This window comes from Cyprinus carpio, chromosome B25 (genome assembly GCF_018340385.1).
Source record: "Cyprinus carpio isolate SPL01 chromosome B25, ASM1834038v1, whole genome shotgun sequence".
In the NCBI taxonomy this organism is placed as follows: domain Eukaryota; kingdom Metazoa; phylum Chordata; class Actinopteri; order Cypriniformes; family Cyprinidae; genus Cyprinus; species Cyprinus carpio.
The window spans coordinates 10,331,703-10,356,498 of NC_056621.1; the positions used below are offsets into that span (position 1 = coordinate 10,331,703).

A 24,796-nucleotide genomic window follows, 5' to 3' on the forward strand; every position below is an offset into this window, starting at 1 on the left:
GTGAGGGATGTTTTATTACGGATGCGCGCACTTTATTTCACGTCTTCTGAACTGTTGAGAACCGACACCCGCTTACCCCACTGAAAAGCTTGGAGGGGCCAGGACAATTTTTAATATAGCTCCGACTGGATTCGTCTGAAAGAAGAAAGTCACATACACCTAGGATGCTTTGAGTGACAGTAAAACACAGGCTAATTTTCATTTTTGGGTGAACTAACCCTATAGGACATTACAGATACTAGGCTCCACAAATCAACAAAATATTCTTCTACATTGTGCCGAAAACTTTGGAGTCACAGATAGCTAAAAAATTCTCTCTTCAATAGAAAATATTCAAAGCAAACCGAGTAAATCACATTAAAACATCATAGAATAAGTTACTTGGTTTCACATCGTTCCTTTATCAAAGCCCAATTAAAACAATCGATACTCTACAAAAGAGTTTATTGTACCATTAACAATGACTGACCGGATTCAATCCGGCTATATTTAGACAGACATCACAAAGACATCAACTCAATAATGGAAACCAGTGCCCAGAGCAGCAGAAATGTAGGCCTTTTTTTCCTGTGATGCATGTCTAAATTTAAGCAATAGCAGCATTCCTCATGGAAAAATGAGGAAATAAGAAACATTTCCATGTTTTCTGAATGGGTTAAAGCTACTGTGTTCTTATAAGCAAGACCTACTTTGCTTGATGACTCACTTATTTCAGAAATAAGACTTTCACCAGGTTTCACATTTCTGCTTTGTTCCAAAACTCAGTTGTAAACAAAAAGCTCTTACAAAACTTTACCCACATGTAAAACAGGTCACAGAAACAAAGAGATGCTCAGGGCAAACACTGCCATTAGATCCTCCAAGGACAAAATCTGTGGTTCGTTGGTTCTATGAGACTAGGGGTTTTTTGCTTTTTTTATGTTTTGTGTTGTGTTTATTTGTTGTTTGTTGGTTTTTTGGGTTTTGGTGGAAATTGTTACTTGTTAGTTGCGTGTGAATTGTGGATTAAAGCAAGTGCTGCCTCCAGTCCTTTGAGTTGGGCTACGGCATTTGAATCGGTTACAAATTTCTTGATAAGTCCAAGGTATTTGCCCCATTCTGGGCTCTTCTCGTCTTCTATCTTCTGGAAGAGCTTCAATGCTTCCTCGTATCCATTTAATCTCGCTTTCCAAATCTAAGGCAAACCGGAAGATCAATCATGACAACGAACAACCAAATAAAAGAGCTCGTGAGTTGATGTAACTGACCCACTTTCTTCAGGGCCTGATATATGTTTAACTACCATTATTCATAATACAGGACACATGAACTCAAGGTCACCATGTATATGAAATGCTTTATCATCCTGAGTGGTAATGTGCTGTATATGCAAAAACTCAGGTTGATAAAACAAAGTACCAGCTATTAAACTCAATTTCTATCAAGAAACTCAAGCAAAACTTCTTTAATGTGGTGTGACCAAGCAATTTAAAAATCTGTCATCTGAACCAGATGATTCAAACAGAAGCAATATGCACTACCATCTCCCCCCGATTGTCCCGCCTCTTCACTACAAGTTCCAGCAAGAATAAAAATGAATGAAAACCAGAGGGTATGTTGAAAGAAGCAACACAACTGGCTGGAACGCATCATCTATCATGCAATCGTCCAATCAGTTTAAACTGCGGGAAGACGTCACATGTAAACAACCTGTCACCTAACATTACGTTTTTGGGTGTAAATGATGCAAAATGACTTAACATGACTTTGTGAGTTGTGACAACCATATGGCAAAGCGGTTGTTCACTTGTAAATGAGATTGCTGACAACATAGGCATTATACGTCCATAAAGACATAGCTTGAGTTTAATTCAGTGCTTTGCATGCATTCATCTATGAAGGCAACAATTAGGGTAAGGAACTGCTGACGGTTTAGTTCTACAACCACAAAAGCTGGTCTTCTTACACCATCAGGGGATTTTGGATGGGTCAAAATATAAAAGTAGCCAGGATCACTCACCTTGTGTTCACATTTCTGGTCGATGGGTAACTTCATCCATTCACTGTCATCCCCCATGGCTGTTTTCTGTCTGTGTCTTATCTATTCAACTAAACAAAAGAAGGGGAAACTTTGGTTGCTCGCACAGCATACAAAGCAGAACAACAAAAGTAGTATATTGCAAATCACACTAATTTTTCACACTTCACAGCTTTCTGCCCTAAATATGTAAAAGTTACAGTTCAAGACCATAAATGCAGAATTTTAGTGTTTAATGTTAATTAGACATCTTTGAGCTCATCTGATGCATGCAACACACATCTAAAGCATTCAGAACAAATGTAATTAAGATGGCATGAGAAACTTGGCCAGCCTGTCACAATAATTTTGCAAGACCATCATCCACATGCATTTAAACAACATCAACAACCTCCAGTCAGACAGAAGAGATTCTTGATTCGCTTCACAGCAAATGCACACATCATCCAGAGCAGAGCAACATTCACTAATGCATCTCCCAGAAGAGGCTAGTTTCATATTACATATCGATCCGAGCCGAAAAGTAAATCCTTGAACACAAAAGCCCAGGCTTAGTGAGGAAAACACAAAATATGCGCACAAGATGCGTGTAGAAGAATGATGCATGCAGAAACGACGCCAATTCAGCCCGCCCAAAACAAACATAATAAGCAAACAAGGACAGTAATACGCAATAGCATCCGTTTAAATGCCTTGGCAGCATAAATAATGATAAATGAAGTAGTCTTAAGGTTTTAAAAACGCTACAGAGGTTCGCAGCGCATCACACGTGAGAACACTCTCGGGGTGCAGCAGAGCCGTTAGTGACCCGCAGCTGCTGTCGCTCGGGCCGTAGCTTTTTGCAGGATAACACGTTTAAATATGGTCCTACTTCAATCAGGACACAGCAAATCTATTCCTTACAGCCTTCTAAAACCATTTCCGTGTATGGTTTGTTTGGCTTCGAAGTGTAAATATGGCTAAATTTAAATATACCGGTTAGCTGTTAGCACATACGCGGCCCAAGCTGACTGTCTGTTAGTCCTTCAACAGCTTAAACCATCACGAGATTCAAACAAATATCGCCATTTTCACAGCTTTCCCCACAAACACAAGGCTTGAAATGTCAAAGTGAATCCTAGCCGTCCGATATGCGACGATAAAACGGAAAACCCGACTCACACTATTGTTTGTCACAGATATAAAAGCGGCTTGATATTATTCAGTCCGTCACTAAAACTGAGGCCCTCGAATAAGACGCAGCAACCGACAACGAAGCGGAAAAAGCTTAAAACGGCGTTCGTGTAATAATCTCCGATCTCTCCTGATCATAAGTAAATATATCAATTTTAGTTACCTGCTTTTGGAGAGGGACGACAGGGCAATCTTCATCAGCTGGGACCAATATTTGGTCATTACTCTGTCTCCAGGCTTTGAAACGCCTCCGAGGGCGGGGAGAGAGACAGAGGAGGAGACGCCTCGCTTTCATTCAAACCAACGCTCCGTCTGTTATAGCGTGTACAGTGCATTTTTATGCTGTTAAACATGTTTTTATTGGGTATGTATTGTTTGAATATATGTGTGCATCAATAAAGTGAGCATGCAATATTGCAATTACAGGATGTTAGTGTTTAATCTTATATTGTCTAATGACGTTTTCAATAAAGAATACACTTTTGGTGGTGTTTGAACCAACTTTGGTTGATTGGTATGTTTATACACACACACACACACACACACACACACACACACACACATATACATACATACATATATATATATATATATATTTATATATATATATATATATATATATATATAACGTGTGTGTAATGTAAGATAAATGTATATGTATGTATACCTAAAATAAATGTACTTAATAACTTTACATAACCTGTCAATGTATTTTTTTTATTTGCATTGTAGAAAATGTAATTTTTATAATATTACATTTATATAATAAATGTAGCTTTTTAAAGAACTAAATAACCTTTTAGCGTGCTTTTGGAAATGTACACAGTATTGCAGATCCTCGTACGCTGCGCATGCGCGGGTTTCCATAGCCGCGGTTGCGTCGACAAAAACGGACGAAACACAGCCAAGCATTTTTCAAAAAAGACGGCGAGACTCCACCCAGCGTTCGCTTCCGTCTTGTGTCACGTGCCGCTCAACCGCTTCGTCTATTGGTTGGTTTATATCCCTGGATGAATTTGAGCAAAGATACTGAGATTCTTACATGAATACAAAATAAATGTTTCTGGACTTAACACATATATCGATTTCCAGTGATCCTATATTTTTTAAATAAGAGAATAATTTTATTCAAATGGACCAATATAACGTTTTACCAGCAATTTAAGCTCTGAGCCCAAAGAAACTGCACGCATGCTGTGTCTGGCGCAGTGCAGAGTGGGCACACTGACCGCTAAAGCAGCTTTAGAGACTCTATGCTGAATGGGTTACAGCAGAGTCATGCGCCGCATCTGCATCCCAGCTAAGACAAACCATAAAACACCATGAAAATGAACACGGATCGATTCAGCCTCACTTTTGACGAGTATTTAAGTATGTTACGGTTATTATTGCTTGGGTGGTTGTTTTGATGGTTCGGTGATTGATAAGCTGCAGTCGGTTCCAAGATAACTGCTTGCAGGATGACTGACAGATGCATTGAACATTTCAATACATTGCCAATACATTGCCTTTTCTTTTTCCTTTCCAGCTGAAACGAATGTCCTCTTCTATCTCAACGATGCAGTCACACAGCTACTAGAACATAAAGAGGAATGCACTCAGTTTGGTGTGGTTCGATATTTTGCAGAATAGTAAGTTGTTGTTATTTAGCACTTATATACAGCTATATAATTTTTATTTATTTATTTATTCATAAATAATTATAGGTTATATAAATAAAATATTATCGTTATTTATTAATAAATTTGCACACAAAATGAATCGAATATTTATTGTTATTTATTTTATATAATATTATATATATATATATATATATATATATATATATATATATATATATATATATATATATATATATATATATATATATATATTAGTAATATATTATATATGAATATTTTAAAATGCAGATATTACCATGTTGCATTACAGTTTTACCAGTGTGAAGAATGGGAATCATGTGCTCTTCAGGGAATTCAGTTACATCAAGGTGACTCCTCATAACAGAGAGTCTTTCATCCATACCTTCTGGAAATGCTTCAGACAGATTGGCAAAAATGGGGGTGAGCGGAGGCAAATATCCCCTTTAACATTTTTTTAAATTTAACTATAACTCTTTACTTTAGCTGCTTGCATTGGTGTGTTTATAGTGAATTAATTCGCCGGTTTCTTCTTGCAGATCTGTTGGCAATGTCCGAATACAGTTCACTTTTACAGCTGTTGTGTCCTGACTTTCCTACTGAGATGGTACAAAATGCAGCCAGGTAGATCCATATTTGTTTTTTGATGTTTCCTTGACCTTGGCCTCCTTTCATATTGATATTTAACAGATTTATTTATTTTTTTCTGTTGTAGGATTGTCCTGGTAGATGATGCCACAGACAGTCTAATGTCATTCTCAGATTTTATTTATTCATTCCAAATCCAGTTCTATTATGAAGGTAATACACTTAATAATACAATATAATATATAACACAATATGAAGCTGCAGTTATAACTGTAATAATAAGCTGTATTTTTCTAATTGTTCACTTTGGTAGTATTGAGGTTCTGAAAGGTTTGAGTCACAGAACCTACTTAATTGCAAAAAAAGTGAATTTAGATCAAATTAAATATTGAAAAAAAACAAACAAACAAACAGTGTGAGCACTTAAAATAAGCGTGAAACCTAGCAAATAAAATGAAAGTAAAATCTTGAGGTTAAAAAGTAGATTCAGGTGTTATTAGTCAAGCACTGGTGATATTTAAAGGTTCTGCTAACAACAAAAGGCGTTCTGACCTTGAGAGTTTAACTGCGGTTGTAACAAAAGACCAGAGTGACATCATCGCTACCCTGTGAAAGCGTTACTATGGTTACTCGAGGCTTCGTCTTTCATCGGAATGATCTCATCCTCATTCACTTTCACAGAGTTTGTGGAGAGTGTGTCTGTGATTTACCAAGACCTGCTGTCGGGGAAGAACCCAAACACCGTCATAGTCCCGACCTCCACCTCGGTGGAGCAGCTGTCCAGCGCAGCCAACGAGGAGCCAGACGCTCAAGAAGGCGTAGACTCCTCCATCTTTTGTGAATGTATAGAGGGACTTTGTGAGAGGTTTAAACACAAGTAAGACATTTTTTAACACCCATCATTCATTCATAATATATTGTAATTTTTGTAAACTTATTCATATCAGTTTGTTACCAAGTTAAGTTAAAATATTATAACTGTTAAATTTTATTTTATACATCTTATTATACTAATTTATGATTATATTAAAATTACGTTTGAATGGTTGCATCTATATTTGTAATTATAATAGTATGTTTATGTAGTAACTTGTTTATCACTAAATTTAATAGCACCCACTTTAGCCATCTTTACTAGTAGAATACATGATAGTGAGTTCATTTTCCCAGGTTTCCTTCAACTGTTGCCATTAAGGAGATCTTAGAGAGCAGTCAGCAAGTGTCTTTCTATGGCTTCCTGATGGCCTTGGCCAAACATGAGGGAGTAAACCAAGACATCGGTGAGCATTAGATGATGCTTAAATGTCTTTCTGAATACTTTTATTAATTTTGAAATATAAACTGAATGCTTTATTTTGGGCCATTTATTTATCAGGTGCTCTTCCCAATAAATCGGACCTGCTGATTGATCCAGAGATGGACCAGGAGCTGGAGAGACTGTGAGAGAGATGGACTTGCTTTCAAAGAGTATATTACAGTCACTTGCTGGTTAACTATAAACCGTCTGTAATTACAAGATGGAGAGATTGCTAACAGTCTTTTTTATTTTTAACACTTTTATTAAAGCTAATGTACTAGCATGTGACAGCATGTTTCTGTGATTCTTCCAGCATTGCTCAAGTCGCCATTAGCCCGACATCCAACAATAGCAGCAGCAGCGCTGTGGGACAGAAGGAAATGTCAAAGAAGGCCTCGCCACGCAAGTCCCTGCACCACCGCAAGAGGATCGAAATGGAGAGTGATGGTTCTACAGAGGAGACTGACTCTTCTGAGAATTAACATGCACAGACCTGCTTGTTAGCATCTTTATAATTTTTTTTTTTTTAGACAATTGTTATTGCCGGTTTACTAATTTGATTAGAAAAGTGACATTTCAGTAGTGCTGATGCATGTCTGTATTCACTACATTCTAGTTCTGTGGGCATCTCTGTAACCCAACTACTTCCGTTGCTCAAGCAAAAAGAAATAAATTGGACAGCCATATTGTCTGAAATGACAATTGTTTTATATTAACTTCTTGTTTATATGACTGTTGCATAAAATAAACATTCAGTAGTAGAGTAATTGATCTGTGATTAACTTAACCCAAAGAATATCATATTTGAGTGCAATAAGGTATATATAAAATTTAGTTTAACTAAACAAACATAAGTAAGATAAGTAATATTTGTAAAAAAAAAAATTGCATTAACATTTATTCAGAAAGAATGTTTTAAACTGATCAAAAATTAAGACGTTTTGACTCTTACATATATATATATACAATAAATGTGGTCCTTTTGAAAATTTCAACACTGATCATTTTTTAAGCACAAAATCACTGTATTAGAATGATTTCTGAAAGATCATGTAATGATGCTGAAAATTCAGTTTTGCAACACAGGAATAAATCACATTTTAAAACATTAAAATACAAAGCAATTGTTTTAAATTGTAATAATGCTTCACAATATTACTGGTTATACTGTATTTTGATCAAAAATAATTTCAGTCCTTTCAGAGACTTTCAAAGACAATTAAAAAGAAAAAATCTTACTGACCCCAAATTTTTGAACAGTAGTTTATATAAAAATACACAGCCACACACACACCATTAATAATCACACACCAGGACAATCCATTTATAAATAGGATTTAATTTTATGGGTCCACAGAAGACATATGATCATTCAAAAAAAAAAAAAAAAAAAAAAGTACAGTGATAAATGAAATAGGCACAACTTGTGATTTTGCAGGATTGGTTCGCATATATTTTTTTGCAGACACACATGGTCCTATTAACTGAATACCACCTTTCAAAATGGCCATACCGAGCAAAACATCTTAAAACTGTTCTACAGAAAACCATTTGGCCTGTTGATCTATTCAATGAAAATTTTGCTCGTTTAGTGAATATTGCATATTAGGTAAGCACATGCTGTGAGGATGTGCCATTTTGAAAGGACCAGTGAAGATGGGTACATTTTAGGCCATGGCTTTAAACCCATTCCTTTTGTATCTGGGGGGTGAAAAAAAATTGAGAAAGCACAAATTGTTCATTACCAGACAGCCGTATTCCTCAGCACCATAGTGTTCTCTCCATATATATTTTCAAGTGCCAGAATAATATATTTTATGATCTTTCCATTTCAGTATAATTATAAATAAGATATTTCATATAATATGTAAAAAGAAAATAAAATTATTTGGTTTTCACAGCTACATACGTCAGGGATACTGAGACTGAAGCAGAATGCGAATAAACCCGGACTACACTCTGTTTAACAGAGCAACATATGGGAATATAAGCACACATAAACATTAAATACGAGAACCAAAAAAAAAAAGCATTCACAGACAGAGCATGGATGCCGTATTGTATTTGTGAGACTTTGTAGTGCGCAACTGACTGAAGATGAACAGCAGCATTTAAGCTGCCCTTTTTTAACATACAACACTTGAAATTGTGGCACAGTAATGCTCTGGATCACCCTTTCATAACCTTGGGTTCAAAGCGGTGCTAACCACCCTTTCAAAATGATGTGAGAGATGTTGGAAAGTGGTTTTTAACCTGGGGTTTCGCATAGTGGGACAGACTGGGCTGAATTCAATTACATGGTTCACTTCCATTCTGAGTGAAGAAGGACGTGGCCTAGTAAAGCTTTGGTTTCAGATAAACTTTGATTTTGTATCCAGTCTAGCTTTAAAGCAACTGTATGCGTATTTTTGCGACTTTGGAGCCCCCAACTGTTAAAAGAGCGAAATTCGCTGTCGTAAGTACAGTCAACAGCTGTACGCGTGCATTTGTTGCTGCCGTAAAGCAACCCGCCCTTTTCGCGGTATTTCGTACCACACTGTCCGCGCGTTTGTGAGGAGCACGGGAAAGAAACCATTTGCCTCAGATTAAGTCAGCCACCTGGAAGATTTTGAAACTGATATGTCAAGGTAAAAAAAACTTACAGTTGTTTTAAGATGTCCTTTCTGTCTTATGTTGTTTTTTTATCCATCATTAATGTATCAAACATTGTGCTTCGAATGAATTCAAAACCAAACTTCGCACAAATGATTTTTGAAAGTCACATCAAACATTTTTTTTTTTTGTTATTAAACTTAGTAAGGCTTTACACCAGTCAGTAATACTCGAGTTGTACAATGTGAAAGTAGCTGATATCTGTTTTCGATTTTAACATTTGTCTAAAATAGACATCAACATTATATCATCAACATAACACGTTACAAAGAGGCTCAAAACCACCATCATGCGACACCTCATATATGTGATAATGGAAAAATACGAATAGACTGAAGGTCATTCGAGGAAGATGTCTTCTGTTGGACAGGAATATTCCATATGTTCTTTGTAGAACTGCTGAAAAGCTTTCCTGTAAAAACAAAAGTATTTTTTATCTATATTATATGCACTAAAGTCATATTTTAATTGCATTTTAGGAAGGTCTAGATGTGTTTTTTTTAGATGTAGAATGAGTTTTGCTTTTATTTGTGCTTTCAAAAAATTGACCCAGGAACAGAAATTCCATTCATTTTCTCGGGGGGTTGATTTTTAACGATAACTTATAAACTGTTAAAGACAGACCTACTTTAAGCTATTGCTGGTATACGCTTTTGTTAAAGCAATCTGCCCGCATAGGTTTAACTTGTTTCTTAATCATGTTTGACAGCAGAATTCCTGGTGAAAAACTACATTACCCATGATTCTTCAGAGTCTTTCTGTGCTCTCAAACTACTTATCTTCATATGAAGTAAATATTTTAAAATCAATATTTTTTTTCTATTGTTTTTCATTTGATTGTCTTTCATAATGCTTCATGGGATTGTAGTTCATTCTCCTCACTAAAGCCACAAAGTCTTGCCCCTTTGTTTTTAGTCCAATTTTTAAATACATCTTGGCTTCAAATCAAAGTTGGTAACAAAACCTTGTAACCGGTTGGTTTAGTGAAAATTGAAAAGTGGAAAGGCACTGTTGCACTCTATTCTCTTTTTTGATCAATCAACAGAAAGATTCTACTATTTTAATCCAAAAGCAAAAAGATTCATCTTCTCACAAAATGACTTTTGTGAGACCTTAGTTCATATCTATTATCCCTGAGATTATCTGTATGTTAGCATACAACGAAAAGCTGACTTTTGACAAAAAATTATGTAAAAATCTCATTTTCTGGAAAATGGAAAATAAAATTAACAAGTAATTACTTTTTTGGTCCAATGAAATTTTTACTTATTTATTTATTGTCTAATCAAAAGATGATATGCCATGCAACTAACTAGCAAATAATTATGTATACTACTGTTACTGTATATGTATTTCTGTATACAGCAATATGCATAAAGCGGTATGTTAAATGAGTAGGATATGTTCCTAAATATTTGAGTTAGTGTTTCAACAGTAAATGAAAAAAGAAAATTGTGTTTGTGGGATATTTAAATGACTAAAGGACAGCTCACCCTATAGATTCAGCCAGTTTCGTGGTTGTATCATCTGAGAAGAACACATGACAGGCAAATCTCTGGTATGCTGGATGTTTCGTTATTACTCCAAAATACCTGAAAAACAAATGACGGAGTATTATTGACTGTCAAGAATGTGGCTTTATTGTTGTTTTTGTATGTTCTCTTTTTCCCAGTAGGGAGCATTGTAGATGGGTAAAAATTTAGTTATTGTATTTACAGCTTTAAATAAGTGACCACAAACTCTCAGTCCCAAATTAAGAATTTAATTCATCTAAATTTATTAAGATTCATTAAGAATCTATTATCAAAGAGCCCTGATAACATGTCTACAAAAATATTAGGCAGCACAACTGTTTTCAACATTTATTAAAGGGGTCATATAATGCGATTTCAAGTTTTTCTTTCTCTTTGGAGTGTTAGAAGCTGTTTGTGAATAGATAAGATCCCTAAAGTTGCAAAGACTAAAGTCTTAAACCCAAATAACCCAAAGACAGTATAAGTCATTATAATCCGTAATTTTATCCTCACTGGATGCAACAAATAGCTCTTTTGTAATGGGTTTTATTGTTTTCTGACCGGGACATGGCATCACAGTATGGCAAGGGGTGTAACATTTCTGACACACTTGAGGCATTCAGCCAATCACAACGCACTGGATAGCTGGCCAATCAGAGCACACCTCGCTTTTCAGACTGATGGCGGGGCAAAGAGGAGCAACAATAATGTACAGTATGTGGAAACCGCATAAACACATTTCATTACACCAAATACACAAAATAATGTTATTTTTAGCAACATCATATGACCCCTTTAAATATTATTAAATGTATTACATTTATTAAAATAAATATTACAATTTATTTCAAGTATTTTATTAATTAATTTAACCCCTAATTCACTTTTTTTCACTTGAGAACTAGTCGAAATTGACATAAAGGACCTAATAATAGCATTTTGAGAGAAACCATGATTTTCTGTTTAAACTCACTTCTTGTTCTTCGGATGGCACCCACAGAAGGAGATGTTTTTCAATTGAAAAAAGTGAAAGCACTTCTCACCCTGAAAAATATGGAAAGAAAGACTGAATGGTCTAATCAGCAGCAGGGATTGAAACACACTAGTGTAAGCTGCAGCCACATGATGTCAGTGTGGTGTGAGGTCATTTTAGTAGGTGTGCTTAACTCCTGAAACCTGTGATTTACATCACTGAGCACGCTCGCTAATTCACTCACAGGGGCTTAGGGGGCGAGATCCCCCACATTATGGTTACAGATTACCAGTCGGTCTTAAGACGCTTCATTGCATAACTGTGGGACTGAATATGTTGCGTCACAAAGCACAGTTGAGTGAAAGAGCCTTATGGTGGCAACATCTAGCCAAAATATAAAGCCGAGGCAGAAGGAATGATTTGACCTTGAGTTCAAATGTCAAATTTTATTAATTCCCACTATGTTATTTCATATCATCATCAATTTTCACTAAAGTAAATTGACACTCTCAAGCCTTATTGAATTACTTCCATAAATTATAAAATAACAAAGATTTTTTTTTTAAACATTTGAGGTTTGAAAAGGTAACGCATGACAGAAATGACCGTTGTTCTTGTTTTTTTTTAAGAAGAATGCAGTATACAAACCCTTCCAGAAGTCCGACAGTCATCTTGAACAATGATTTTCACTCCTTTTGTGCTGATTTCCAGAATGCAAGGTGAAGGGGGGCTGAACTGCATTGTTGTTCGTCTGTTTGATGCTATCTGTTGACATAATCAGATTCCATATGAACATCAGATTAAATATGAACAACATCATGTCATTGTAGTTATTATGTAAATATATAAAAATCCAAGGCAGAATTATAATGCAAAAATGGATTAGTATACCTTTTGCATGGCGGCACAAAGCACATCATTCCCTTTATGATACGGCACTTGAACAGAACCAAGGAATTTTACCCAGAATTTGTCCATCCAGTCACTTTTGACCTCTGAATAAATCACAGCAGACAGAGAAGGCCATTATTTCTCAATGCACAAGAAACAAAAGCTCAGATACTTAAATTACTATAGCAAAGGCAAGATTTACCTTTAAGAAGTTCATCCTTTGTCACCTTGACGGCATAAAACGCAGGGAAGATGCCTCTGGATCCAGTGCGCATGTTGTAGGCCTCGCACCATAGATCCTCGGCCTGCACCTCAACCAATAAAGGGTCATCCGCCTCCATCTCCAACTCATCATCATGTCGAGGAACAAACCTGTAAACAAGCCAAAATTAAGAATGCTCAGGTCTAATCTGCAAAATAGCGGGTTAGGGTTACAACCCATGAGTAGAGTGAACAAACTATATATTTGCATAGTAAGATATGTCTTAGTACTCATGTTATGTTTTTTTTTTTGTTTTGTTTTTAGGGCTGTCATCTGGTTTCACTGTAGTTTGTATTTTGGTGAATTTCACAAAATAAAATGTAGTTTTTTTTAGGACAGTTATTTTAGTTGCATTGGGATATTATTTTCATGACAATTTAACACATTAAAAATAATAATAATAAACAAGTACAGTAAAAGTGTATTGCAGTATATTTTGTTTGCATAACTGTCAAAACAATGTCAAAAATAAACTAAATAAATAGAGAAATAAATAAAAATAATGGTCCCAAAAATAGTCTTAATTTTAAAAAGGCTTGAATTTCTTGGCTGGGATATGTTTCAATATCTCTTTTAAGTCACTTAGTTACTTTCTAGCTTTTTTCTTTTAAAAGTGTATCAAGGATTTGATGGAATCCTTACCTGAACACTGCTCTGTGGCTCTGTTCTCTTTCTTCTCCATTAATAACACAGGAGAAGAATCCAAACTCAGCACCTGAGTGGGAGAACAAACGTTCATTGTCATAACAAGAACAACAAAGGATAGAGACAAATTTGGGTAGGAACTGCTGGCTTAATTTCATCATCTTGATTTTGGCTGGTGAAAGGTGGGTCTGATATTAGCAAACCAATTAATGAGGAAAATCTGTAGTTCTTGCAAAGCCTTGGCAGATGTATTACTGAAGAAGTGCCACAAGGTTCAACCCTTGGCACTTTGCCATTCCTTCTGAGCCTTTTACACACCGCCCTTGGCTTCAATTGGTGTACCCACTGAATATACAGTGTAAGGTTAATGGATGTTTAGCTTTACATGAAGAGCTAATTTTTATAAATGTAGAAGACATACATTTTTTTCTGAATTATATTGGATGTTCAACCCCTTTATAGGACAGGTCATGCGATAAAACTGTCATCTACTGGGAGCAAATGCCCCTTTTTGCTGCACAACTGCCACTTTAAATTGATTTTGGAAACATTTCTGTATCAGATGTATTTTTTTATTTTTCAAGTTTATTGTAACATATCAGAAGCCAAAAATAAACTCATAAACTAGGCATTGTGGACAATGGAAGTGTTTCACGGTCAAAAGTAGCTGAAATACCCCAGCAACCTCAAGAAATGGCTAAATGCATTTTAAAATACTTCAATAATTAAGATCTGTGCACATATGCAACAACCACTATGCTAAGAAAATTAATAAAAAAAATTTACAAATAAATTCTAAATTAATTATTATTTTCCAAATTCCAAATCAGCTCTTATTACTCACCAGAGAAACGTGACCGTCCATTCACAAAGACGTTGATGAACTTGCGGGAACGGGGCATGTCTGAGGTGGTGTCTGTGGTGGAGTCTGCAGACAAACAGGAAGTGTCTCTCCTCATGCCCCTCCCTCTTGACTCTTCCTCCTCTTCATCTACTTCCTGATCCTCCTCATCCTCGTCAATAGCAGACTCATAGACGGTATTGTCACTGTCACTTTCATAACCTTTGTAGCAGTCCTTGATACTCACTAGCTCGAGCTTAGCATGCTCATCCACCACCAGGGTGTACTTAACTGAGTCATACGTCAGTCCCGAAGCATCGGTGCTGACCGCCACTGCCTTTAAGTTCACTGTGTCCTCCTTTGCCATTTTAGGCTTGCGGATTTCAGCCCACTTACTTGCGTTCCCCGCGTCGCTGAGGCTGACAGTCCGGCATGGGGGCGTGGGTGGGTACACCTCATCCTCCTCGCTAATGGAGGGATTTGGACAACCCGCCGATGGGTAGTAGTGAGGGGGAGGAAGCTCCGTGTCCGAACTAATGGACATGCGGTTACTGTCGCTGCTCTGGGACAGAAATGGTCGCTCTTGTTCACCATTGACTGGTGTGAGGTGGATCTCCTCTGTTGCATTTCCTTCTGAAATGTGATAGTCCTTGTTTTTGTCGACCAACTGGTCACACGTACCTTCATTCTCCGCAGGATACTGCTTTTGTTCCCGATAGCCACTGACGGTGTGATACTGGTTTTTTTCCTTGCAAATGGTCGGGATGTCAAGGACACCGTCTATCAGGGTCACTTCCGTGGATTTCTCCCTCATGACCGTCTGCGTGAGGGGCGCCACCACATTGGGGTTGTTCAAAGACTCAGACAACTTTTCCTTCTTCTTGGTGTGAAAGGTGGAGGCTTTGTTTGTGGAGGAGGCAGGGCCCCGTGGTTTGGTGTCCGCCCTGGCCTGAACTTTGTCCCCATCGGTCAGGCTAACCTGCTCAGGTTTGGCCGCCGGATCTCCTGTTTCACACACACAGAAGATTATACATTAGGCAATAAGCCTAATGAAGAAAAACATCTGAAGAGAATTATGTAAAAATGTCAGTCATGCAAAATGCTAAGTTTTACTCTGCACAAGAAGTAATCAATCTTGATTACTTTTAAACTAATATAGAAGCTGAATATATGATATATGGTATAAAATATGGAGTTGAAGTGTGTCATTTTGTCAACCGAAGAAGGGTACCAGCAAATAATATGAGATTAAAGCTTCCTCAGCACCAAATGTATAAACATAAAATTAAATTTGAAAATCCTTTTGCAATGGAAGTAGTGACAGCATTTTCATCCATATTGTGATGTACATTCTAGTGAAACACATTGAAAAAGATCTTAATTGGAGAAGTTTGTCACCAGAAAAACATCCAGTTATGACATTTTGATTAAGAATTGCAAGGCAATACGTGAAGAAGAAGAAAAAAAAGTCAAACATGCATGAATTGTTCACAATGAGATGAAAAACATGGGTTTGTAAAATAGATGAATTTTCATTTCATAAAGAATTTAGGTAGGTGCTAATGCTTACGTATGCCAAATGCAAATTTCACATCATCAGGGAAGCATATGATTTTAGTATATAGTGAACCCATCCAAATTGGGACAAAGCCATAGTATTAATTTAGGTATATTTGTTTAAAGAAAATTTATGTATTTGATTTAAAGTTTAAAATTAGTTTTTTAGTACTAGGAGAGTCGGACACAAATGAAATCTGATGAACTCTCTGGGTAAGTAGATTGAAGAAAATCCCATTAAGTTAATTACAACACGTAAACACATTTTCATTCCATGGAAGCAAATACTACAAAAACACCTACAATTATGAACAACAATATACCTACAACTTGTATTTTTTATTTATTTATGGTAGTTCCTCTAATGCATAGAGGTGATTATGAAAAATGACTTGTCTGGAAAATTCAAGTCTCAGCAATTTTTCAGACATGTTCAATTGTGTGGTGTGCATGGCCACTACTCACCCTTAATGTGTGGTGATGAAGAATGGGTTTTCTTTTCTTTCCTCCGTTCTTTCTCACCAAACGAATTGTTATTTATTGTGTCCTGCAATCAAAGTAAAATGAATGAGGCATAGATTTCAATATACAAAATGCTGAGAGATTTAGACTAATATTGTTGAGATTAACACTTACAAATATATATATATATATATATGGTATAACTAAATATATATTATAATATAAAAAAATCCTAAAACTGACACGTGTACAACCCTCCATCTTGGATAAATCATGTGATTTTGTCAGCATTACTCATTGTCACCATATTTTAGGAGCTTTTCTATAGTGAAACAAGAAACAAACTGTATTTGACAACAATCCATAAAAAGGAGAGAGTTACAGGAAGAGCAATCTGACTGATAGATTTACTGCTCTTTCCTGATGCTGACTCACCAATTGACCACGCTGCTATGTGTGGTAATGCACCTTTAACACTGACACTCCTATGCTGCCATAGCAACGCGCCCATCACTGATGCAGGAATTGGCATGCGTGAGAGTGTCAGTGTGTGCGCAAGTGTGTGGGTAGATGGGAACACAGTAGTGTTCGTGACGGAGTAGGAAGACACAGATGGCTAATATGATGCTCTTATTTAGAGACACTAAAAATGGTATGAGGAAAGAAACCAGATGGGAGAAACTCGATCCCCACAGTTCATTGCTATCTAGTTTATTAATCGGAGCCTGTCTCAGTCTATTACTGTATCAGATTAGAAACTAAGTAATCTTTATCTCTGAAGGAAAAAAAAAATATGTGACATTGAAATTTGAGAAAGACATATCAAAGAATCGACAGTTATATATACTGTTATCTATATGCTCATATCATATATAGCGTTATCTGTATTCTAATGTACTCCTAAAAGTTCCTTTAGCAGATTTAAGTTACATATTCATGGTTGTAAAATATTGATGACTCATCCTGCACTACATTGTTTTGTCCAATCAGATGCTTTCTAGTGTAGGAATGTCTATAAAGCTAATAACATAAACTTAATAACATAAAAAAGGTAATTGTCTATTTTTTTAAAAGGACTACTTTTGCCCAAACATACAGCTTCAATAGAAAATGTCAACAAAAGAAAAAAATTAACGTTAATTCATTTAATCAGGTCTTCAATAAACCAAAAACAAAATGGCAGCATGTTTTAATTATGTTATTTACAATCTTTCAACAAAATGAAAATAACTTACTCCGTATCTAAAATGACCTTCCTTTTTGGATGCCATCCAATTCCATTCAGGTATGCCATGAAATTTAAAAAATTAAATTTCCTTGTAAAATCAAGTCTTTACATTTTTAATGGTTGAATATCCAAATTCACTTAAAAACGTGTCAGATTACAGAAGTAATAGCAATAGGTTGTCAGTAGTGCTTCACATTGATTCTGAGGGTTTCAGCCAACACCCAGGCCTCTAGCTTGCTGAAATATTTCTGTCACATTATAGATATCTTTAGAGCAGACTTATCACGGTTTTACTTGTATTAACCAATAACTCTGTTCACTTTCTGTAGAAAAGCTCTTTGCTAATTCCTCAAATGCCCTTTGAGCCTGGAGGCTGTGCCAATGATGCAGACGTGGAGAGATTCAACAAGCCAAGATTATGAGATTAAAGACAGGGAAGTACATTTACAGTCATCCACCATCTTCTCTGGTTGTAAAACAGTCCGCCGAACTGGATATGATTCAGTGTGCTCAAATATTCAAGCAAAAGGCTGTTTTTTTTTGTTTGTTTTTTAACAAGCTGGGTATTGCAAGTCTTAATTATAAAGACCATCAGTTAATGCTAAAACATGGTAAATTTTGTTATGCAATTACTGCAAAACAACTGCATTGTGTTAAATGTGCATTTTTAGCTCAGCACAGGTTAAAGTGATAGACATTCTTTCATCATTTACTCATCCTCATATCATTCCAAAACTTTATTGACCTGTATTAAATAAAGAAGTAGATTTGTGTTTTGGTTCGCCTTACTTTTTTGGCACCTATATTTTTTAATGTATGTTAAAATGCAGCTGGAACATTCAGCAAAATGTCTCCCTTTGTTTGGATTGACAACTGTACTGAGTTGAAAATACACATATAACCATTATATCTAGAATATTTATGATTATAAATGTCTTTTTGATAAAACTCGGGGCAATATTGGAAATTACAGCAAGCAGCATAACCAAATCCCATTGCAGTTACAGAGAAAATTTAAAAGGTCATTTTAAGTTCAGCACAGTCTGGGTTGGAAGTCTTTTCAGGAGATCAGTGCTGGGTCATTACTTAAATCATTTGGTTTCCTCAGCCTCATTACCCATGATGCACTTCAAAATTCAGAGAGAGACAACTCTCAAAGACTAAAGTAATATCAGTGTTAAATCAGAGTTATATATAATATTTATATTTTGTCATTTTTATTAGTTTTTTAAAATTTTTTAACTTTAATATATATTTGTAACTATTTATATATATATATATATATATATATATATATATATATATATATATATATATATATATATTTTTTTTTTTTTTTTTTTAATTTAGATTTTTTAGTTTAGTTATATTGGTACTATTTCAGTTAGTTGCCAAGGCAGCATTTCAATTTTTATGTAATTTTGTTTATTTTAGCTTCATTTCAATTACCACAAACAATTTTTAATAGTTTTACTTTGATTTAAAAATAAAAACACTAGGTAAGATTATGTGCAGTAATAATAAAGTAAAATAACACATTTTAACACATTTATAATGTCTGTAATTATCATTATTGACATTTTAAAAAAGTGTGTTTTGTAAAATATAATAAATTGGGGCATTTAATATTAAGGGCAACCAAATTTTGAGATAAACTTTAGTTAATTAAAGAGCTCAAAACAGTTTGTCATATAACACCTCATTTTAGTGCTTTAGAAATGCATAATGGAGATCAGGGCTTAGTTCAAGTTTTATCAAATTTCTGAACATCATAAAACTACTCTCATAAATGTCAGGTCAGAGTATGTTGCTTTTCCATTGGGGAATGTTGTCACACAATGTCTTTTTCCAGGACAGTAATGTTGGAAATGTTAACTAATGTAGCCTAGAAATACTCCAAGGAGTAAAAACTGTGACAACATGCCCCAGTCTCTTCTAACATGATACATACATCAACAAGTTATCTACAGTAGTTATCCCAAAAATGTCAATCACAACCCGTTCAAAAACAGCGCCACATATGACATCCCACCTCATTATTTTTTGTTCAAATCGGCGCATTTAAGTGCCGCCCCCTGCTGTTTGACCCTCACAGGTCAACAGTAACGATCCACTCTCGCTCCTCTTGTCGGATTGCATTACGCACGGAGGGCGAACAGCAGTGATTCATAGCAGGTGGGCCGAGTGGGAGCTCACAAACAGGAAACGTCATCAGCATCACCGGCCGGGAGTATCAAAGAAACCCGAGTGCTACATGCCACCGATTTGCATACACACTGAAAAATACACCCCATTCCTCCAGAGGGAACGGTTTGAGATGACATTACCGCTCGAGATCCTGTTTGTACAGTGTGGAAATCATCACTTTTACTGTAAAACCATTTCTAATCCCCGTCCATCTGCCTCGGACGTAATTACAAGCCTCTTTGCTGCCAAAACTGTCCGTCTCACCTGAGTCCTTGGTGCTTGGGGGAAAAGATTCAGGGTGGTGGGTCTCTTGGGCCGGTATGTATCCATGGCGATGGCAGGGATGAAATCCTTTAGCTGAGGCTGAGTGACAGGCGGCCCTGCGCCCTGCTCTTCCTTGTGGTTGTCATCGACGGCATCAGCCGGCCGCCTCTCGTTCTCCTCTTCCTCAAAGATTCCTCCCTCTGCATCTATCAGGTCCAAGTAGAGCATCTCCGTCTGCAGCTCCACCACCCCCCTCCTCCGGCCGCTCCTCGGCGTGCCATTGGTCGGCTGAGTCATGTGATCCTGGGAAGAGCAGGCAGCAGAGCTTTAGAGGCGAGAGCAAAGGAGCTGCAGTCAGAGGCAGCCGGCCAATCAGAGTGCAGTGATGACATCAGCCTGTGGCTCCCTTCCTGGCTGCTGTAAGGAAAGCTAATTCAATCCCAGAGAACAATGAGGCGTGTCACGCGACATAAGCTAAATAAACACACCCAGAAATGACGAGGAGAGAGATTATAACATGTTTAATTATGCTAAACTGCCTTATTGTCTATAAACGCAGCTCTTCTTACCATAAACCCCATGTCATTGTTTGTTTCATTAAACACATTAGATTAAAAGGCTGGGAAATCAAAAATGAAGGATTTTAGATATTAGACAATGATATCCATGCTAAAAAAAGTAAATGTTATTGAACCTCATTGTCTTTCGACATTTTCTTATAATGCTAATCATTGCATCATAAGGGTAGTGAAATCTTAAAAGAGGTATTTTTGTTGTAGTCAGATGATGAAAATCATGATGTGACTGAATATAAATTCTCTCTGTGTCAAAGCCAATTATGCTATGCTAACTGCCTTATTATCTATTAACACAGCTTTTCTTAAACACTCATGACGCTAATAGTATAAACACTCATGTTATGATGCTAATAGTCACATAAAAATGTTGCAAAATCCTAAACTAGGGATTTTTGTTCAATCACATTGTCTAGTTACACTAAACTGATTTATTACCTTCAAATGCAGCTTTTCTAAGAATAAACATTTATGCTATGATATTAACTATTGCATAGAAGAGGTTGTGCAATCATAAATGAGGGTTTTTAAGTTTAGGTGGTGAAATGATGATATCCATGATAAACAGTCAAATGCGATTGGCATTAACACAGAATTTATAACATTCTGGACTGCAATACATGGAAACTGATGAAGTGCCTTTGACCTAGAAATCTATTTTTGCTGTGGGGTAAACAACTCGCCAGGCTCAGCACCGTCAGATGATTCCTCACTCAGCTCCAGACTGTGTCTCATGGAAAGATAAGTGACTGTTTGGTTTTAGGGTGGAGAGATTTATAAACCACATGCACGTTTTACTTTGTGATGGGAACCGCCTGTTGATGGCTACTGTTTTTGAATTAAAATAACTGTGATTACATTACTTACGGTAATCATACTCTTTAAATACATTTTAATTAAGGGAGGATACAAGGGAGGTCAAAAATGGAAGGGACAGATCATGCAAAAGTGAAGTTTTTGGTCATCATTTACTCACCATCATGTAATTTTAAACCTGTTTGACTTTGTTTTGATCATAAAAAGCAAAAGGAGATGTTTTACAGAATGTCCAGTGTTAAGTGTAACATTTGACTCCTGAACTAGTCGAATGTAGTGAGCTGTAAATTCATAGCTGATTTTAGCCCACTGGAGATTAGCTACAAGCTCAGAGCAGATGTTAATTAACCCATAGAGGCATGTACAGGTGGTGCTTTGGCACACCTCCCAAAAATCAGAGTAAACCCTGACACCACAATATATATTCAGATAAATATATGCCAATAAATAAATAAGTAGTGAAAATCACATATAAATATATCGCATAAATATACAAGTAAATATATTGATAAATATATTTAAATGAAAATAACCTAAATAAATGATTCTCTCTTAGAAAATAGGTACAAAATCTGCCACTGTGGTAGTATCTTTTCAAAAAGTACTAATACCTACCGTTTATGTGCTAAGATGAACATTTTTTTTTTTTTACGATTTATTTATGGCGTTTTATGCCTTTTAGTAGGTCGACAGGAAGCGAAGAGAGAGAGGGTGGGATGGGGAAAGGTTCACGAGCTGGACTCGAACTCGGGACGTCTGAAGTACAATGGTGCTACATGTTGGCGCGCTGCCCATGAGGCCATCGGCGCTGAGTAATATTAACTTTTAAGTAACAAATCCCTTTAGATGACATAAGGTACCTTTTGAAACGGTAGGTACTACCCCAGTGGAAACTTTTGTATCTTTTTCTGAGAGTATATGAAAATGTATTTGTTTACCCCAAACTTCCAGCTATGAAAACAGACTAAAATCTATATAGTAAGTTTATTTGAGGGTACAGACTTACTTTAGGATTGAGGTCGAGCTGGCAGAGAGTAATTCCGTTCTCATCCGTGATTTCTGTCACTTCTGACAGGTCGTCATCCTCGTATTCATTCAGACTTATATCATGGGTTAACCTGCAAAGCGCCAGCACACCCACACAGACAGTGACACACACTACGTCATCCCTCCACGAGGCCATCGCTAGACAATCATACACAGAGAGAGCAACGCTCTCCTGCTCATCTGATAACTTCACGACTACTGCAATAAACTTCTAGGCGTATGAGTCACTTATCTATAAACGTAAATAAAGTTTTAAAGTAGTTTCTTTTAGTCATTTAATGTAATCCTGCAGGTATCAGTTGGCATTCTGCTAACTTTTAGTTTATAATTTAAGTCTATTTAATAAATCTTTATATCAAATTATATTTATATATAAACACATTTACATAATAGAATATTGCAGACTTATCAAATGCTATATTTAGAATTATGTAAGTTACGCATATGGAAATCTGTTGTTAGAAAGCACAAGCAAAAATAAACAATTCTTGTTTTTTCCCCCCTAAATGTAAATGCTAAATGTTCATTTAACACATTGTATGAACTTGCTGAATGACAATATTATTTATTATACCTAATGTTTAGAAATAAAGTCGTTTTTAAGCATTCTTACCCTCTATCTGCAAGCTAGCCGTTTACTGACAATTTAAGCTTTAAAAGCATTCAGACATACTAAATTCACAATATTTCCTGTTTATATACCTGCAATTGTTCAGCCGCCCACATTTCTAGATAAGATGAATGATGAATGATGTTTTTGTACCATGCAAAAGACGCAAAGCAAGCCTAATTTTAGATCAGAAACACTATATACTCATTAACTTACAAAACCTTCAGTTTTATCCATAACTCTACATCTGTTTCCTTCATGCACACCAAACTACCTACTGGCTTATTTCAGAGAACACAAGCTGATCCCAGGTCAGCTAAGTGCAACGTAAAAAGGCAGTGTAGGGGACACGGCTGCATCCCTACTGTACCATTTCTCCCACTGTTCCTCCATCCAGCTGTCCCCATCCTCTCTGGAGTCCATGGCCAGGCTGAGCACCATCTGCGGGGCAGGGCGGGGTGCCACTGGAGGGGGGATCGATGGAGTCTACAATTATGACACTTTTTTTTTTTTTAATCCAACACCAGTCCGGCACTCCCCACAGAAATGTCCTCCACGAGGGTCCTCAGGGGGGTTACATCAGCCACGGGAAGCTGTAGTGGATGTCCTCACTTCCCCTGGAAAACATCCTACTGTACACCCCTGACACTCCTTGCTCTGCGCGTGTCCGTCAATGGAGCCATTAAAGTCAGCAGTGGATTAGAGAGAGAGAGAGAGAGAGAGAGAGAGAGGCGTAGTCTCCACTAAAAGAGTCTGCCACCCCAGTGATTCATAGTCCAGATCAATGCGGCTCAAGTTGCCACCTCCACACAAGTGCAGGCTGCTTCGGCGAAGAGATGCCTGCTGGGAATCGATGGCATTGATAACAGATGAAAATATCTGGAAGGCTGTCTGTGATTTATATTGTATCATTAAAGTTCATTATGAACTCCTCCTAAACCCTCTTAATTAGATTCAGATGTCCTTGCGTTTCATTAACGGAAAAACAAACATGTTATTGATGGATCATACATGTCTTCTTATTTTACATTGTGTGGTGGGGCGATTTCAGAGAACATGTTATTGACTTGGAGGAGATCCGTTTCAGTGCGGGACTCTGCAGAAGATGGAGGACGAAGAAAGAGAAACGGGCAAAGAGGCAGAGATAAGAGTCTCTCCATGGTCATTATGCTCTATAAGAGCAGACATTAGCTGACCTGGGCAGGAGCTGAGAGCTCTTCCCTTATTAACGCAGCTCCCACAGGACGCCATTCACATCAGCTCTGCATACAGCTGCTCTATTGCATTACTACAACGCCAGTCTGAGATAAACACCAGCACACTGCTGGATGCTGAGCAGTTCACTCAGTGATGGCACACTGTTTTAATACAATTGAGAAAATCATAGATGTCATTCTAATCATTCATTCATTTAAAAAATTATATACATTTGTGACTATCTTATAAAAAACAACAACATAAGAGGACAAAACAAAGAGAGAAGAAAAAAAAAAACCCAGGACAACCAAAAAGAATATATGATAGAACATAGAACATAAAAAATAGAGAGGGAAAAAT

At 36.6% G+C, this 24,796-nt stretch overlaps 3 protein-coding genes across 4 annotated transcripts in view; 1 reads left to right on the top strand and 2 right to left on the bottom strand.

The window, feature by feature from the left end:
* LOC109066082 (cytoskeleton-associated protein 5-like) overlaps window positions 1–3,334 on the bottom strand; it is a 28,510-nt gene extending 25,176 nt beyond the window's left edge. Inside the window, exons 1-3 of the mRNA XM_042753381.1 lie at window positions 3,179–3,334; window positions 2,000–2,088; window positions 981–1,174 (exon numbers count right to left, since the gene is read on the bottom strand). Coding sequence (XP_042609315.1) covers window positions 981–1,174; window positions 2,000–2,056 — 251 coding nt within the window. The 5' untranslated portion in view covers window positions 2,057–2,088; window positions 3,179–3,334. The remainder of the gene's footprint in view (window positions 1–980; window positions 1,175–1,999; window positions 2,089–3,178) is intronic.
* Window positions 3,335–4,289: 955 nt separating this feature from the next.
* LOC109066083 (UPF0705 protein C11orf49 homolog) lies at window positions 4,290–7,417 on the top strand. Of its 2 annotated transcripts, none has more exons than XM_042753285.1 (9): window positions 4,290–4,561; window positions 4,719–4,821; window positions 5,123–5,253; window positions 5,370–5,454; window positions 5,546–5,631; window positions 6,100–6,295; window positions 6,589–6,698; window positions 6,794–6,885; window positions 7,029–7,170. In XM_042753285.1, exons 1-8 carry the CDS (start codon window positions 4,513–4,515, stop codon window positions 6,859–6,861), a joined length of 828 nt encoding a protein of 275 aa, XP_042609219.1. In that variant the 5' UTR covers window positions 4,290–4,512; the 3' UTR covers window positions 6,862–6,885; window positions 7,029–7,170. The 2 variants fall into 2 exon arrangements, with proteins under 2 accessions (XP_042609219.1, XP_042609218.1); XM_042753284.1 differs by having other exon boundaries at window positions 4,293–4,561; window positions 6,794–6,857; window positions 7,029–7,417.
* Window positions 7,418–8,034: 617 nt separating this feature from the next.
* On the bottom strand, window positions 8,035–24,670 carry LOC109066088 (C-Jun-amino-terminal kinase-interacting protein 1-like). Its single transcript, XM_042753524.1, has 12 exons — window positions 23,610–24,670; window positions 22,589–22,700; window positions 20,192–20,494; window positions 16,516–16,597; window positions 14,497–15,498; window positions 13,650–13,722; window positions 12,948–13,117; window positions 12,746–12,849; window positions 12,503–12,619; window positions 11,855–11,925; window positions 10,861–10,959; window positions 8,035–9,779 (listed from the first exon to the last, which is right to left on the bottom strand). Exons 1-12 carry the CDS (start codon window positions 23,678–23,680, stop codon window positions 9,707–9,709), a joined length of 2,277 nt encoding a protein of 758 aa, XP_042609458.1. The 5' UTR covers window positions 23,681–24,670; the 3' UTR covers window positions 8,035–9,706.
* Window positions 24,671–24,796: the final 126 nt, after the last annotated feature.

Excerpts from the sequence above, each read along its gene's own strand:
- LOC109066083 (XM_042753284.1), top strand. The coding sequence starts at position 4,513 with ATGAAAATGAACACGGATCGATTCAGCCTCACTTTTGACGAGTATTTA. Across the intron at positions 5,632-6,099 it reads AATCCAGTTCTATTATGAAG|AGTTTGTGGAGAGTGTGTCT; the intron begins GTAATACACTTA and ends TCACTTTCACAG. Across the intron at positions 6,858-7,028 it reads GACCAGGAGCTGGAGAGACT|CATTGCTCAAGTCGCCATTA; the intron begins GTGAGAGAGATG and ends TGATTCTTCCAG.
- LOC109066088 (XM_042753524.1), bottom strand. The coding sequence starts at position 23,680 with ATGGTGCTCAGCCTGGCCATGGACTCCAGAGAGGATGGGGACAGCTGG. Across the intron at positions 22,701-23,609 it reads GAGGAACAGTGGGAGAAATG|GTTAACCCATGATATAAGTC; the intron begins GTACAGTAGGGA and ends GGCGCTTTGCAG. Across the intron at positions 15,499-16,515 it reads TTCATCACCACACATTAAGG|GAGATCCGGCGGCCAAACCT; the intron begins GTGAGTAGTGGC and ends TGTGTGAAACAG.